This window comes from Sorex araneus, chromosome 2 (assembly GCF_027595985.1).
Source record: "Sorex araneus isolate mSorAra2 chromosome 2, mSorAra2.pri, whole genome shotgun sequence".
NCBI lineage: Eukaryota > Metazoa > Chordata > Mammalia > Eulipotyphla > Soricidae > Sorex > Sorex araneus.
In genome coordinates, this window is record NC_073303.1 from 125,670,324 (window position 1) to 125,685,538 (window position 15,215).

Here is a 15,215-nt window from a genome sequence, read left to right on the forward strand (position 1 = left end):
GCTCTCCTTCCCACCCCTCCAAGAACAGGGCTGTATCCATTGCTTTTAAATGGAATTTGGTTCAGCACACCGATAACAGTGTGATATTGATACCAACGGGCACCAGTTCTACTGTGGATTGGTTTATTCTGGTCTGTGGCTTTGCCTCTAGCAAATATTCAAAGTAGTTGTTGTCATTTGCTTCTCTTCTTGATCGTTTCTCTTGCTGTGATGCCCCTCTCGGAGGGGAGAAGAACATGTGCCTTTTAGGTTGTGGCGAGGCCCCCCTTGGGTAACATTTATGCTGTATAACCTCCTCCTCCGATCATCCCCCGCTGATGATTTCAAGCTCTCGGTCTGAGGCGCCTGAACGACTCGCACTGGTCCTGCAGCACTGTGGCCTTCACAAGGCATCCTGGATAGACGTGAGGCCTCATGGACATGGTGCCACGCAACCCCTTAATCCACAGAAAGAGATGAGCTTTGAGGAATCCAGTATCTTTGCTTTCTGCCAGCTTTCCTTATACATGTATGCCTTTTAATTTTGGGGAAGGAGGGGCCTGACCAACCAGCTCCCCGAGTTTCTGAAAATGCATGGGTTTGGTCTTGTGAGCTGGCGCCAGCCGGCCCCAGCCTGCCCCGGAGCCCCCCAGACCACCTGCAACTGTGATTCCTGCCACTGCTCCACTTCTCCAAGACAGCCCCTGCACCTGAGCCTCTCCAATGGGGAGGCCAGAGACTCCCACCCTCAACCCTTAGTTTCGCTCTGTCCCTCACGAGGCTGCTCACACCACCTCTTGCTTGCATCTGGCCAAGCAGCAAAGCGGCAGCCCCTCGGTTCCCTGACCCCCAGCACCTTGTTGCCTGGCAAGTGTTGGGAGATGCCGATGAGCAAGTATCTCAGCAGCCTTGCCTTTAGAGCACGTGAACCCCGTGCCATACGCTTAGTGGCTAATGTTTGCACCTGCGGGGTGGCGGGGGTGGGGAGGGGAAGGGGAACGGGACTGGCTGGGTCTTTGTTGACCCTCCCCTGTCCAGCTGGCAGAATCCCAAGCTACCAGTAGAAGTAGCAGCAGTAGACAGCTTGCTTTTTCCTGCACTGCCTTAGTGGACACCGTGGACAGTCATGCGAAGAACTGGACAGATGTCTCATCTTTCTGCTCTCTTTCACCACTGCCGCAGCCTAACGGGTCCCCAAGAGGCCTTTTGAACTAGACCCCGCGTGCGGCAGCATGAATGCTTTTCCTCTTCTTCCTTGGACTGCTTCGAGGAGTTTTTAGATGGCAAATGGACTTTTTAATCTCCCCGCTTTCTGTGGAGCAGGTCAGGTGCCCCTGCCAGGGGTCCGTCCTGCAGTCTAGCACTAGGATTTAGCCATGTTCATGTTTGGGCATGTCCTTGTCCGGGTGGACACAGGGGTCCGTCAGAAGCCCTCCAGTTCCAAAGTTGAAGTTCGGAACTTTCTCGCTTCCAGCCCTGACCCGTTGGTGACAGAACAAGATGCACCCCCGTGTGGTGTCACCCAGGTGTGCTGTCGCCCGGGCAGCCCCGCATGGAGCGGACACGCATCAGGAAAACAAACGCATCCAAACCAAGTCCGGGACGGCCTCCCAGGAGCAGGACTAGCAGCTGAAATGGAACATGACAAGTCAACACATGTGCGCCAACATTTGGTATTCTTCTCAACGTTGCCTTTTAAGGCTCCAAGATCGGGGCTTGTTTTCCTTGGAACACAGACGGGTGTCAGGCTGCAGCTCATCACGGGCCCTCGCTGACGCTTTCCTGAAGGCTCTGCTCACCTTTGGCACAGCCGGGAGACTCTGCTGGTGCTTCTGCAGCACAGTCATTGGCGTCCCATCCCCGACCTGTCATCAGTCAGGCCTTGGTACAATGAAAAATCCAAACAGCACACATCGTTGTAGAAATGGTGTTTTGTTTTGGGTCCCCCCCCTCCAACCCACACTTCTGACACTGTTTAAAACCAAGAATAAATTCAGTTAACCATTCCCTTCTTCCAAATTCTCCTTTCTTAGGTATTGTTTATCCAGGTGTTACAGTGCAGTAAGAAAACTCTAGACTCTGAGAGTTGGTAAGATGGATGTGCGTGTGTGTTTGTGTGTGTGTGAGTGTGTGTGTGGTGGGTAGGATGTCTGGAATGCATTATGATATATCTGAAAAGAGACTGGAATTCACTTCCATCCAAGAATATGTTCGCTAACATATACTTTCAAGATGATTTTGAAGACTGTAAAGTGGCCGTGCTGAAATCTTGCATGAGAAAACCTTGGGGCTGGAAAAACATTAAATTTGCAGTGGGAAATGTCCTATTCCATAACTCGAGCCACTTCCTGTGAGGTACAGTACAGCTGTTGTCTCTGACTTATTGGCTCCAATTAACGAAGCATTTGAGATGGCCTTCAAGAGGCAAATACAAAAACATGTCTCGGGATTTTATTAATTTTTTCACCCCTAGAGTGCCAAGAAGCGATCTGGCATAAATAAGTAGAAAAATACTCCTTTCCTCAGATCGCACTTTCTCCTAGTGAGAAATCTCCATCTTTAATCCGGTGCTCTCTCCTGTTCGAATTCCATCATTGCTGCATCTGTCTCTCTCTGTCTCTGTCTCTGTCTCTCATCCTGTTTTCCTGTTTAACCATCATGGGGGGCTTGAGAGTTTAATTAAAAGAGAAAGTTAATTGCCAGAATTTTCAGAGGGAGCTATCGCCTCTCCCCAGGCGCCGCCCCCCCCCACCCCCCTCTGCTATCCCCCCCAAACCTGACAGAGCCGCCAAGAAAGTGAGTCACAGGCACAGGTGCCGAGCGGTCTGGGCAGGCGGCCGGCGCCTGCTTCCTGATTGCATAACCTTTGAGCGTCTCCAGGAGCGATGGGCTTTAGAGCCTGCTCTGCGCCGTGCCAGGGAGGCGGATCACACAGACAGCACTTGTGTCCCTTCTCCAAACTGTTGCCGCTGCCCGGTGGTTAAAGCATCCCAGGTTCATGTTTAAGTTGGACTCCTGTCGGCTGCAGCTGCGCGGGCCCGGAGCTTGAATGCAACAGGCTTTAATGTGAATCGGGATGAAGGAAGCGTTTTTTCCTTCTCCAACATTAGCTACATTGTTGTTCCTCACAGAGGCTCCAAAGGAAGAACTGGGTGGTCAATCAAAAGAAAAAAATTTAAAAGGCAAGTGACCCAAGAGGCCGTGGTTAGCCAGGTTCAACATTTTCTAATCCTTAATTAGACTATTATTAGCTCTCCATAAGCAGGAGCTTTGCAGTCCACCTGAAAGGTGGTTTCCTTCAGCTCAAAAGTCATTTTCATCATCTTGACAAAGATTTTAAAGGTGGTCTTTAGCCAACTTTCCTTCCTTCCTTCCTCCCTCCCTCCTTCCTTCTTTCTCCCTCCCTCCTTCCTTCCTTCCTTCCTTCCTTCCTTCCTTCCTTCCTTCCTTCCTTCCTTCCTTCCTTCCTTCCTTCCTTCCTTCCTTCCTTCCTTCCTCCCTTCCTCCCTCCCTCCCTCCCTCCCTCCCTTCCTTCCTTCCTTCCTTCCTTCCTTCCTTCCTTCCTTCCTTCCTTCCTTCCTTCCTTCCTTCCTTCCTTCCTTCCTTCCTCCCTTCCTCCCTTCCTCCCTTCCTCCCTTCCTTCCTTCCTTCCTTCCTTCCTTCCTTCCTTCCTTCCTTCCTTCCTTCCTTCCTTCCTACCTTCCTTCCTTCCTTGCTCCCTTCCTCCCTTCCTCCCTTCCTCTATCCCTCCCTTCCTCCCTCCCTCCCTTCCTTCCTCCCTCCCTCCCTCCCTCCTTCCTTCCTTCCTTCCTTCCTTCCTTCCTTCCTTCCTTCCTTCCTTCCTTCCTTCCTTCCTTCCTTCCTTCCTTCCTCCCTCCCTCCCTCCCTCCCTCCCTCCCTCCCTCCCTCCCTCCCTCCCTCCCTCCCTTCCTTCCTTCCTTCCTTCCTTCCTTCCTTCCTTCCTTCCTTCCTTCCTTCCTTCCTTCCTTCCTTCCTTCCTTCCTTCCTTCGTTCCCTCCTTTCATGCCTTCCTTCCTTCCCTCCTTTCATGCCTTCCTCCCAACTTCCTTCACCCTCCCTCCCTCCCTCCCTCCCTCTTTCCTTCCAGGTCTTGGAGGACCATATGTGGTGCTGGCTTAGTCACATGCAGGGCAAGCACCCCACCCTCTGTACTACCTACCACTCTGGCCCAGGGTTCAAGCTTTCTGATTTTGTTTCAGATATGTGATGGTAGCCCTCGTGTTTGTAACAGTGATCGGTTTCTTTGATTGGTTCTCGATGTGTAGAAACTTCAGAAAGACAGTAGGATTTTAATGGCATGATTCCGTTGAATGCACTGTGCAGTCAAGGTGTATAGTAAAGAATGGAAAGTCAAGTTAAATTTTCTTCTCCTCCTCCGCCCCCACCGCTTTGACCCGGACCACCCTGGAGAGGTGAAGGGGCCGTGAAGAGCGTGAGCCTCTAAGAAGAGCTCTTCTGGGCTGGGGGACCCACAGCAGGATGGCTTTGCAGGCTGGGTTCTAATTTTTTCTGTCATGTGATTTTGCCCAAGACTTGTAAAGGCAGGAGGGGAGGTTATCAGTGGGGTTGGTGCTCTAACTCATGCGGCCGATCTGGGTTCGATTCCCAGCATCCCATATGGTCCCCTGAACGCTGCTAGGAGTAATTCCTGAGTGCAGAGCTAGGAGTAACCCCTGCGCATCGCCGGGTGTGACCCAAAAAGAAAAAAAAAAGAATTTGAGAGTGAACTGGATGTAAGAGACCCAAACAAACAAACAACCAGCTGGGAGGGAAATGAAAACCTGGACTTATAGGTGCTGTCAGGTTGAGGAAATGCTTTTATTTATTTGTCTTTAAACATTTTATTTAGACCCTGTCGCATGGTTGTTTCCAGCGGGTGACAGGCACACATGGTTCCCAGCCCAGCCCATGCCCCGTGCCCTTCCCTCCAGAACCCCTGGTTCCTCCCATCTCACAGCCTCCCTCCTCGATAGTTATGTTTTAGACATTAGTTACTGTAGTTTGGGTCTCAGGCTTCGCTCGGAGTTGGATCTACTGGTTTTGACTGGACAGACACTTGGTCTCTCCGGCACAGAGGAGCCCGTGGCCCCTGTGTTACTTCCTCAGCCCTCTTGCTTGCCCCCTCCATCTCTCGCTCCCTGGCATTGTTGCCCTTGACCTAGAGGAAGTGCATTTAAACCCCCAGCGGGGGCTTCGTGCCCTCCTTTCTTTCCCCACGGGGATGTCTCACAGCTTCACTCCACATTCTCAAGAACTTGTTGCCAGATTTTCATGATCACTCTTCAACCCGAGGGCTTATGAATCAGACCCACGGGGGTCTTTGAGTATCTCTGCAAGAATCATCTCTAGCGGCCCGTTCTTTGGGCTTCAGATGTGCGCCAGGCCTTTGCAGGAGTCTGATTTGTAGAGACACTTCTCGATGTGATTGCGCCAGGGCAGACCTTGAACACTGTGATATTCTCATCCAAAACAGGCTTCTGTCAAGGATGGAAAGGGAACTATTAATGACTAGGCAGGGACAGCGGGCTGAAGCCAGAGTCGGCCCACCCGGCCCCTGAGTGATGACCCCTCCAGACCATGGGCGTGCGCAGTCAGCTCGCACACATGGGCCCTTCAGTTTTGAGAGCAGAGTGGAGGCGGGGAGGGCCTAGGAGCAGCTCTCAGCCTGTACAGGATGCTCAGCCGAAGTTTGGTCCCTGCTAGGAAGGAACCGCTCACACTTATTTCCTCCTCTGCTGACGCTTTGCCTCCTTGGACTTGAATTTCTAGGACGTGCTTAACAGAGGAGGAAGGGAGAGGGAAGCCAGGAAAGGTTCCATTGGTGGAACCAGAAGCAGCAGGAAGGGAGAAGTTTTGGGGAGCTTGGGGAAGATCACTGTGTCCTGAGGCCCTTGCATGGGACAGCCCCTGAGCTTCCTTTGTAGCTCTGTTAAGAGGTGCCTAGAGGAACACTCCTGCTTCCGAGTCAGGAAGAGAAACCAGTTTTCAGTCTATTGCATCTGGGTTTCTTTCACTTGCACGCGACTACTAAATCCTTGGGTATGGCTGAGGCCTTTGAAGCCATCATTCGCTCTCCACACAGAAGGACACCCCAGCCTGACTTGAGAGTCCTCTAGAACGAATTCCAAGCTCAGCAGATGGGGGCAGAGGCCAAAGGCAGACGAGAGAGAGGGCCTTGGCGCCTTATGCTAGTGCGTGCCCAGCACACTGGATGGACTGAAGCGAGAAGCAAACCGGGTTGAACAGAGGGGGTTTATAGTGCAGGGGAATGGCAGAGCAGCCTGTGAGCGGGATAGGCGATGGGAGCAGGGTGAGGAGAGAATGTGAAGGCAGGAGAGAGAGCACGTGAGAAGGGAACTCAACACAGCGAAAGTGGGTGCATTGCCAAACAGGAGGACAGGTGCTTATGAGCCGGTGGCTATGTGGTGCAGGGTCTCAGCAAGTGGCTTCATTGGCATGGGCACCAGATTGTCACGGCAGACCGGGTGAGCGATTGGGAGGGAGACTTGTAGAGAAAGGAGAGAGAAGTAGCGTGAGGCTTTGTGGACATGGCCCGTCCCGGGAATGACTTACAAAGGGGAGAAGAATGTTACTTGGTCAGTTTTGGTGTCAAAGGAAGCGGACGGAAACTTTGGGAAGGTGGGTTCAGACACAGTCACTAAGGAAATCAAGGGAGATGAAATCTGCGGAAGTGGAGAGGCCCAGGGGACAATTGGGAGCCTTGAGGGGATGGTAATGTCAGGAAATGGGAAGCTGGAGCTGGCTAGAAATGAGACCCACGCTCCCATCCCCATCGCAAAACTGAAGATGACCAAGCGCTGGGCTTGGTTCCATTCAGAGGGTTCCATTCCCAGCCACTGCTGGGCGTAATTCCCAACAACAATAACAGCCACAAAAGCAACAAACTTTGAGTTTACAGCTCAGATGTCAAGACCCTGCTGATTTACTATGTCTATTTTATTTATTTTTGGTTTGGGGACCATACCCTGCTGCCAGGGCTTTCCCCTGACTGCACTCGGGGATCACTTCTGGTGATGCTCAGGGGATTATGTACAGTGCCTGGGATTGAACCAGGGGCAGCCACATGCAAGACAAATGGCCTGAATACTGTCCTGTCTCTCCAGCCCTCTGCGTTGAAACCAACACTTCCTTCTGCTCATGTTACAGTCTCCTGCCTTGTTTTATTATTTATCTGACTTCTTTTTTTTTCAGGGACTTTTACTGTTTTATCTGGCTTTGTTCATTGAATTCTATAGGACCTACGTATTTATGCTTTTTGCTCTGCCCTGTTCAGTTCTGCTTTTAACTAGGGCCCCCTCCCCCTCTCTCTCTCTCTCTCTTTAATCTTTATTTTGTTTCCAATTGGAGAGGTGTTTTTGCTGGGTATACGGTGACACCTTAGCAGTTACTTTACTTGGGTCACCTATTGAGTCCATCCCTGACTTCAGGGTATTTTGAGAACTTCAGTTCTAATAATAATGATGATGATGACAATAGTAGTTGTAGTAGTAGTAATAATAATAATAATAATAATAATAATAATAATAATAATAATAAACTATACTCCTTGTCCCCACAGACTTAGAAACTTCCAGACACTCCACCTATAGGTCGCTGGAAGGATCTGGGTATTTATTCTATGTGAGAGAAAATTCCCGGAGCATCTGTAGAGAAGAGAGTGATGTGCTAAAGGATCCCTTGGTTTGCTTGATCAGCAAAGTCTGAAGGAAAGCAGAGATCAGCCAAATCTGGAAGACTAGTTACTAGGCTATTGCAAAACTCAGATGGCATTACATTGCTTGTTTGGCTGTTGAAATGATTTAAGAGCCTCAACTCTTGAGCTCTTTGAACCGTTTCTCTCCTCCACAGTCATTTATTTGTGACATTCACTGATGTCATGATTTGGGGCAGCCCCATTTTTTTTTTACTTCTAGGTGAAAAAAAATCCAGCAGTGAGCTCTGGGGCCCGGGGTCCTTCATAGAACTCTCCCCACCCAGCTCTTTCCTCCATCTAGCGTTACTACTTGAGTTAGATTCTCTCCATAGGCGACCAAACCCCTTTCATTTTCATCATCGTGAATCACTTTCTCACCACCTCCCTTCTCTTGTTCTGTGGTCTTTAAAGACCAGTTAAGGATGAGCTTCTCTTGAAATGAATTTCTGAACCTTTGCCTTTCCCTACCACTACATGAGTCTTCCCTCTTTCTTTCTTTCTTTCTTTCTTTCTTTCTTTCTTTCTTTCTTTCTTTCTTTCTTTCTTTCTTTCTTTCTTTCTTTCTTTCTTTCTTTCTTTCTTTCTTTCTTTCTTTCTTTCTTTCTTTCTTTCTCTCTTCTCCCTCCCTCCCTCCCTCCCTCCCTCCCTTCCTCCCTTCCTTCCTTCCTTCCTTCCTTCCTTCCTTCCTTCCTTCCTTCCTTCCTTCCTTCCTTCCTTCCCTCTCTTTTTCTTCTTTCTCTTTCTTCTTTTCTTTCTTTCCTTCTTTCTTTCTTTCCTTTCTTTCTTTCTTTCTTTCTTTCTTTCTTTCTTTCTTTCTTTCTTTCTTCCTTCTCTTCCTTCCTTCCTTCTCTTCCTTCCTTCCTTCCTTCCTTCCTTCCTTCCTTCCTTCCTTCCTTTCTTTCTTTCTTTCTTTCTTTTCTTTCTTTCTTTCTTTCTTTCTTTCTTTCTTTCTTTCTTTCTTTCTTTCTTTCTTTCTTCTTTCTTTCCTTTGATTCACTGCCATTCAACAAATCACAACTAAAGAGGCTGCAGTATTTTCTGGTTTTATTTGGTGGTGGGGTGTCATACCAGGAATTGCTCAGGGGTTACTCCTGAGTGGTGCTCAGGGTACCATCTGGGATGCCAGGGATCCAACCCGGGTTGGCTCATGCATGGCAAGTGCCCTACCCACCTATCTTTCTAGCCCCAGCTGCAGCATTTCCCCTCAAAGACCTCCTTGTCCAAGAGAGGACACCTACATGCTTCCTTTCGTTCCAAGGCAGAGCAGTAGAAAAGGATGGTTTGGAGACAGGTGGGAGTGAAGTTGTTGAGGACCCTATGTTATTTCTGAAGAATAACTACATTCTCCTAGCAGATTAGTGCATGGGGGAGAGGGCGTGACCATGGTTGAAGGGACAGTATGTTCTCTTTGTACAGAACAGTGGGAGCAACAAGACTCAGGGAAATTACAGAGAAACTGGTATAGGTGAATTCAAAGTAGTTTTTAAGCATCTTACATAAAATGCATGTGTCAATTGGATTTAACATGCTATATTGTGGTACTGTAACCATTGGTTTTCATTTGCATATAGTACCAGTGGACTCCTTTAAGTATGGTTCCATTACTCATTTGTCTTGGTATGTATAAACCATGCCACTGAACTCTGCACCAGAGGCTGTTTCCACTTGGGGTGCCCCAGAGTGGGGTGGGTGAGAGCCCTCCCCACCCAAAGGGACCCAGCCGGCCTCCACTATGCAACCACTGCCATGTTCCAGGCTGCTTTCCACACGCTCAGGCCGAGCCTCCCGCATGAGTGAACATATTCCTGGACCACATCATAAGACACTCCCTACCCATTTTCCATAAGATCATAGAAGGAAATATAAATATATAGTTGTGTGAACGTTCATGCGGTCGGAGGCGCTGAGATAAGGAACACGGAAGAAATATGTCTCATGGAGGAACAGGCTCGCTCTGGCTCTTGGCAAAGGCAGAGGGCCTCGTGGATCTCCTTTTATTGATCATGGCACTTCCAAAGGGGGCAATACATTGACATCACCAAAGGCACCAAAAGATGTTACAGGAACATTGAGGCAACATTATTTCCTTGTACCTGCAGGCCAGTAATCTAGGCCTCCGGAAAGAAGATACAAAACCAGAACTGAAACCTTCCTTGGGCTGAAAGCACTCGGATTTACATCCCAAAGACCAGGCTGGGCTGCCACAGGAAATCTACATGTCAATTACAAACTAAGCAGCACCTGAAATCTACATCCCAAAGACTAGGCTGGGCCAGAGCCTGAAATCTACAATGTCAAAAGTCAGGCCTGGCTAGCACCTAAGATCTGCATGTCAAAGACCAGCCAGGCTTCTGTGAGAAAAGGAAAACTGCCTCTGAAATTATTTTCTGAAGGCAGCTGAAAAGGGGAAAATATTCCTGTCTGCAGTACAGTGTCCCCAACAATATATATATGTCGGAGAGCCCAGCAAGCTACCAAGAGTATTCCGCCCGCATGTCAGAGCCTGGCAAGCTCCCCATGGCATATTCGATATGCCAAAAACAGTATCAATAACACGTCTCATTCCCCTGACCCTGAAAGAGCCTCCAATTGTTGGGAAAGACGAGTAAGGAGAGGCTTCTAGAACCTCAGGGCTGGGACAAATGAAGACGTTACTGGCACCCGCTTTGAGTAAATTGATGAACAATGGATGACAGTGATGTATAGCATCTGTCCAGGATGCAAGATATAGTAGTCACTTGGTAAATGCTTATGTCATTACATGTGGATTATTTAAACCTTTGAAAGATTTTCTGCATAAGTTTCACATGACTGTTATATCTGGAATGAATTTATCTATCTTTCCATCTATCTATCACTCACCTGAGTAGAGTATGGCTTTTTATCAGGTTCAAGGTCTTGAGTATAGAAATTAAAATTGAAATTTAGTACAGTTTACCAGAGATTTATAGTAAAACTGCATTTAGATTTAGTGCATCCACGTATTACATGCCCAGGATGGAATAGATAAATAATAAAATGTTAAATTTCTTCTCAGATTTAAATGGCTATTAAGAAATGAGAGATGAGTAGAAACAGTTTAGGCCTCCTTCGTGCTTTGTCTGGGAAGTTGGGAATTCCGTGAATATTTCTCCAGTCACTCTTATTTCCTTCTTGCATCTCTCCTACAACATTGGACACCAGATGGAGACATTTTTACAGTAGAAAAGATTCATCAGACACAGTTTTAAGAATTCTGCAGCCGAACTGGGGTAGGGCCCATAGACTGTTGGGTCTCTGAGATAGAAGACAGATATAGAACTTTCTAGTTCAAGTGGGCCTCAAAGGGGGTTTCACTCTCCTGGAAAAGCGTGGCTAGAAGGGGAAAAGTAGACATGCAAACTGTGATCATCCTAATAATGCATGGTAGTACTCTGAGAAAAGTTTGCACAACCAAATCACAGACTTGTGCAAAATCTTAGTGGCTGCCTGGTTATTGATGAAGAAATAAAGAGGATGGAACACCCAGTCTTGAATAAACATGGTGCTTTATCTTTAGTAGTTTGTACATCTTTTTTTTGAGTTTGTGGACTTACCTCTTAGGAAAATGCCTTTGAGAAAATGCTTAAATTTGCCTTGACCCCAGTAGAGAGGAGAAAAGAAAAGAAATCAAGGCGGTGAGGGGAAGAAGAGAATGGGAAGTCATGGGTGAACAGAAATCAGGGCTTCAGTTATACCAGTGATATGAGTTGGGGCCTAGCCATATGTCCAAAACACAGATTCAACAGAAGTGAAAACATGAGACCATGAAGCATGAAAACAATGTTCAAAACAGCAACCACTGAAACTTCATAATGTGCCTGTCAAGTTGACAGATGGGAGTGGAGGGGGGTGTTGGGGTGGGGAGGGAATCTGGGGACACTGGTGGAGTGATTGGTATTGATTGTTGTATGCCTAGAATGCAACGACCAGTAACTTCATAAATGATGGCTGTTTAATAATTTTTTTTTAAAAAAAGAATTTAAGGAAAAGAAGAACATGACTTTGCTGAGAAAGCTGATCCCTATCATGGCTGCTGCCAACGTCCTCTCTCTCCCCCTTCCTCTTTTAGTACCTTTTTGCCACGTATGTGGCTCCTTCGGCCCCTTTTGACATCAGACTCAGAAAGGAAAAGAGGAGAGAAATTTACATGCAGATGCAGCCGCCATTTGAAGATCTCTTTGACGCAGCAGAGGAGTATATCCTGCTCCTCCTCCTGGAGCCCTGGACAATGATGATCAACTCAGATCTGGATGATTACAGAAAGGTACCCTGGCCCACATCCGAGAACTAACTTCCTTGTTTTAATGCTTAGTTCATTTTAAAAATTGAATTGTCATGGTTTACAATGCTTTTTTTCAGTTGCACAGCTACTACATCACCATGAACTTATTGTTATATTATTTTTATTTTCCAATATTTTAATTGAATCACCATGAGACAGACCCTTACAAAGTTGTCCATGATTGGGCTTTGACCATACAGTGTTCCAATACCCAACCCTCCACCAGTGTGCATTTCCCAGAACCAGTGTTCCCAGGTTCCCTACCAATACTCCCCACCCTGCCTCCCCCAGCCTGCCTCCTCTATGCCAGGCTCTTTTTCCTTCTCTCTCTCTCTCTCTCTCTCTCTCTCTCTCTCTCTCTCTCTCTCTCTCTCTCTCTCTCTCTTTCTCTCTCTCTCCACCCCCCCTTTGGGCATTGTGGTTTGCAATACAGAAACTGAAAGGTTGTCAATGTATATCCCTTTACCTATTTTCAACACCCAGTTGCTGTCCAAAACGATCATTTCCGACTATTACTGTCGTACTGGTCCCTTCTCCATTTTAATTACCCTCAGTCCCTCACACACTTGTGGTAGGTTCTAACCATTCACTAGTCCTCCTGGGCCCTGTTTCCCCTGGCCTTGGATATTAGTCTCAGGCTGTTTTTTAATTTTTTTATTTTTTTGCTTTTTGGGTCACACCCGGCGATGCACAGGGGTTACTCCTGGCTTTACACTCAGGAATTACTCCCGGCGGTGCTCAGGGGACCATATGGGATGCTGGGAATCGAACCCGGGTCGGCCGTGTGCAAGGCAAACGCCCTACCCACTGTGCTATTGCTCCAGCTCCTCAGGCTGTTTTTTTAAATATATATCCCATAAATGAATGCAGTCATTCTATATCTGTCCCTCTCCTTTGACTCATTTTACTTAGCATGATACTCTCCATGTCCATCCATTTATAGGCAAATGTCATGACTTCATTTTTCCTAACAGTAGTATAGTATTCCACTGTGTAGATGCATCATAGTTTCTTTATCCAGTTGTCTGTTCTCAGGCACTCGAGTCGTTTCCAGATTCTGGCTATTGTGAATAGTGCTGCAATAAGCAGAGAAGTGCAGATGGTGTTTCTGCTGTGTGTTTTTGGGTCTCTAGGGTATATTCTCAGAAGTGTTTTTTTCTGGGTCAAATGAGAGTTCAATTTCTAGTTTTTTAAGGAATATCCATATTGTTTTCCAAAAGGTCTGGACCAGTAGGCATTCCCACCAATAATGAATGAGAAGTCCCTTACCCCCTGCATCTGTGCCAGCATTGATTGTTCTTGTTCTTTTGGATGTGTGCCCATCTCTGGTGTGAGATTATTTCTCATTGTTGTTTAGATTTCCATCTCCCTGATGATTAGTGATGAAGAGCATTTTTTTATTTGCCTTGAGGAAGTTTCTGTTCATTTCTTCTCCCAATTTTCTGATGAAGTTGGATGATGTTTTTTCTTGTCAAGTTATACAAGTGCCTTGTTTATCTTTAATATTAATCCCTTATCAGATTAATATATAGGTATTGAGTGAATAATTTTTTTACATTCTGTGGGCTGTCTTTGTATCTTGGTCACTTTTTTTTTTAAATTTATTTATTTTTAATTAGAGAATCACCGTGAGGGTACAGTTACAGATTTATACACTTTTGTGCTTATACTTCCCTCATACAAAGTTTGGGAACCCATCCCTTCACCAGTGCCCATTCTCCACCACCCGTAAACCCAGTGTCCCTCCCACCCTCCCCAATCCTATCTCCCCCCCCACCCCACCCTGCCACTGTGGCAAGGCATTCCCTTCTGTTTTCTCTCTCTAATTAGCTGTTGTGGTTTGCAATAAAGGTGTTGAGTGGCCGCTGTGCTCAGTCTCTAGCCCTCATTCAGCCCGCAACTCCCTTCCCCTACATGGCCTTCGACTACAATGTAGTTGGTGATCGCTTCTCTGAGTTGACCTTTCCCCGGAACGTGAGGCCAGCCTCGAAGCCATGGAGTCAACCTCCTGGTACTTATTTCTACAGTTCTTGGGTGTTAGTCTCCCACTCTGTTATTCTATATACCATAGATGAGTGCAATCTTTCTATGTCTGTCTCTCTCTTTCTGTTGGTCACTTTTTCTTATGATGTGCAGAATCTTCTTAGCTTAACGTAGTTCCCCCATCCCCTCCTTTTTTTTCATCTTTGCTTCCATTTGCTTGGTCAGTGGTGTTTCTTCTTTAAAGATGCCTCTAACTTCAATGTCATGAAGGTTTTTGCCTATGCTTTCTTCCATGTACATTATGGATTCAAGTCTGATGTCGAAGTCTTTAATCTGTTTTGATCTGACTTTTGTACATAGCATTAGGGGTCTGAGTTTAGTTTTTACATGTAGCTGTCCAGTTTTCCCAGCATGACTAGCTAAAGAGGCTTTCCTTGCTCCACTTCATTCTTATTTTTATTATTATTATGGCCAGTTTCCCTGTTGTCTTCTAACTAAAGGTTAAGTCAGCATCAAAACTTTACTTCTGTGTGTACAGATATATCCAGAAACCTGGGTTATGATTCTTGTGGGGATCAGTCAGAAAGTGCTGTGCAGTGGACTCTGCTGGCACTGCCCATTCCCTTTCCATTTCTTAGCAGGAGCTTTAACTTTGGATACAGGGAAAAGCCTATAATTTTAGTCTGAGTCCTTGAATATCCCCCTTCCCCCCCCCACACTGTTATTCTCCTTGATAAGAAGTGGGGAGGAAATGTATTTATTATTGTTTGTTTGGTTTTTTTTTGGGTTGGGGGAGCCATAGTGGGCAGTGCCTGGGAGCTACTCCTGGCTCTGTGCTCAGTGGTGCTGGGGATCACATTGGGGTCAGCTCATGCATGGCGTGTGACTTAACCCCTGCATTAGCTCTCTGATTCCTGGCTTACTGAATTAAACGACTGCACCTGTTAAATGTTCATTCTTACCTCTCTTAGTCCTGAAATTTAGCATTGAATCTTTTCTCTTACAAAAACATGTGTAGATTACCCTGTCACTGTCACTGTCATCCCGTTGTTCATCAATTTGCTCAAGCAGGCACCAGTAACATCTCCATTGTGAGACTTGTTGTTACTATTTTTGGCATATCGAATATGCCACAGGTAGCTTGCCAGGCTCTCCGAGAGGGATGAAGGAATCAAACCCAGGTTGGCTGTGTGTAAGGCCAACACCCTACCTGCT

The 15,215-nt window shown here is 47.0% G+C and overlaps 1 protein-coding gene across 1 annotated transcript in view; it reads left to right on the forward strand.

Moving 5' to 3' along the window:
* RGS22 (regulator of G protein signaling 22) overlaps nt 1–15,215 on the forward strand; it is a 140,009-nt gene that overhangs the window by 80,150 nt on the left and 44,644 nt on the right. The window contains exon 15 of the mRNA XM_055128220.1: nt 11,805–11,999. Within this exon, the coding sequence (XP_054984195.1) occupies nt 11,805–11,999 (195 nt within the window). The remainder of the gene's footprint in view (nt 1–11,804; nt 12,000–15,215) is intronic.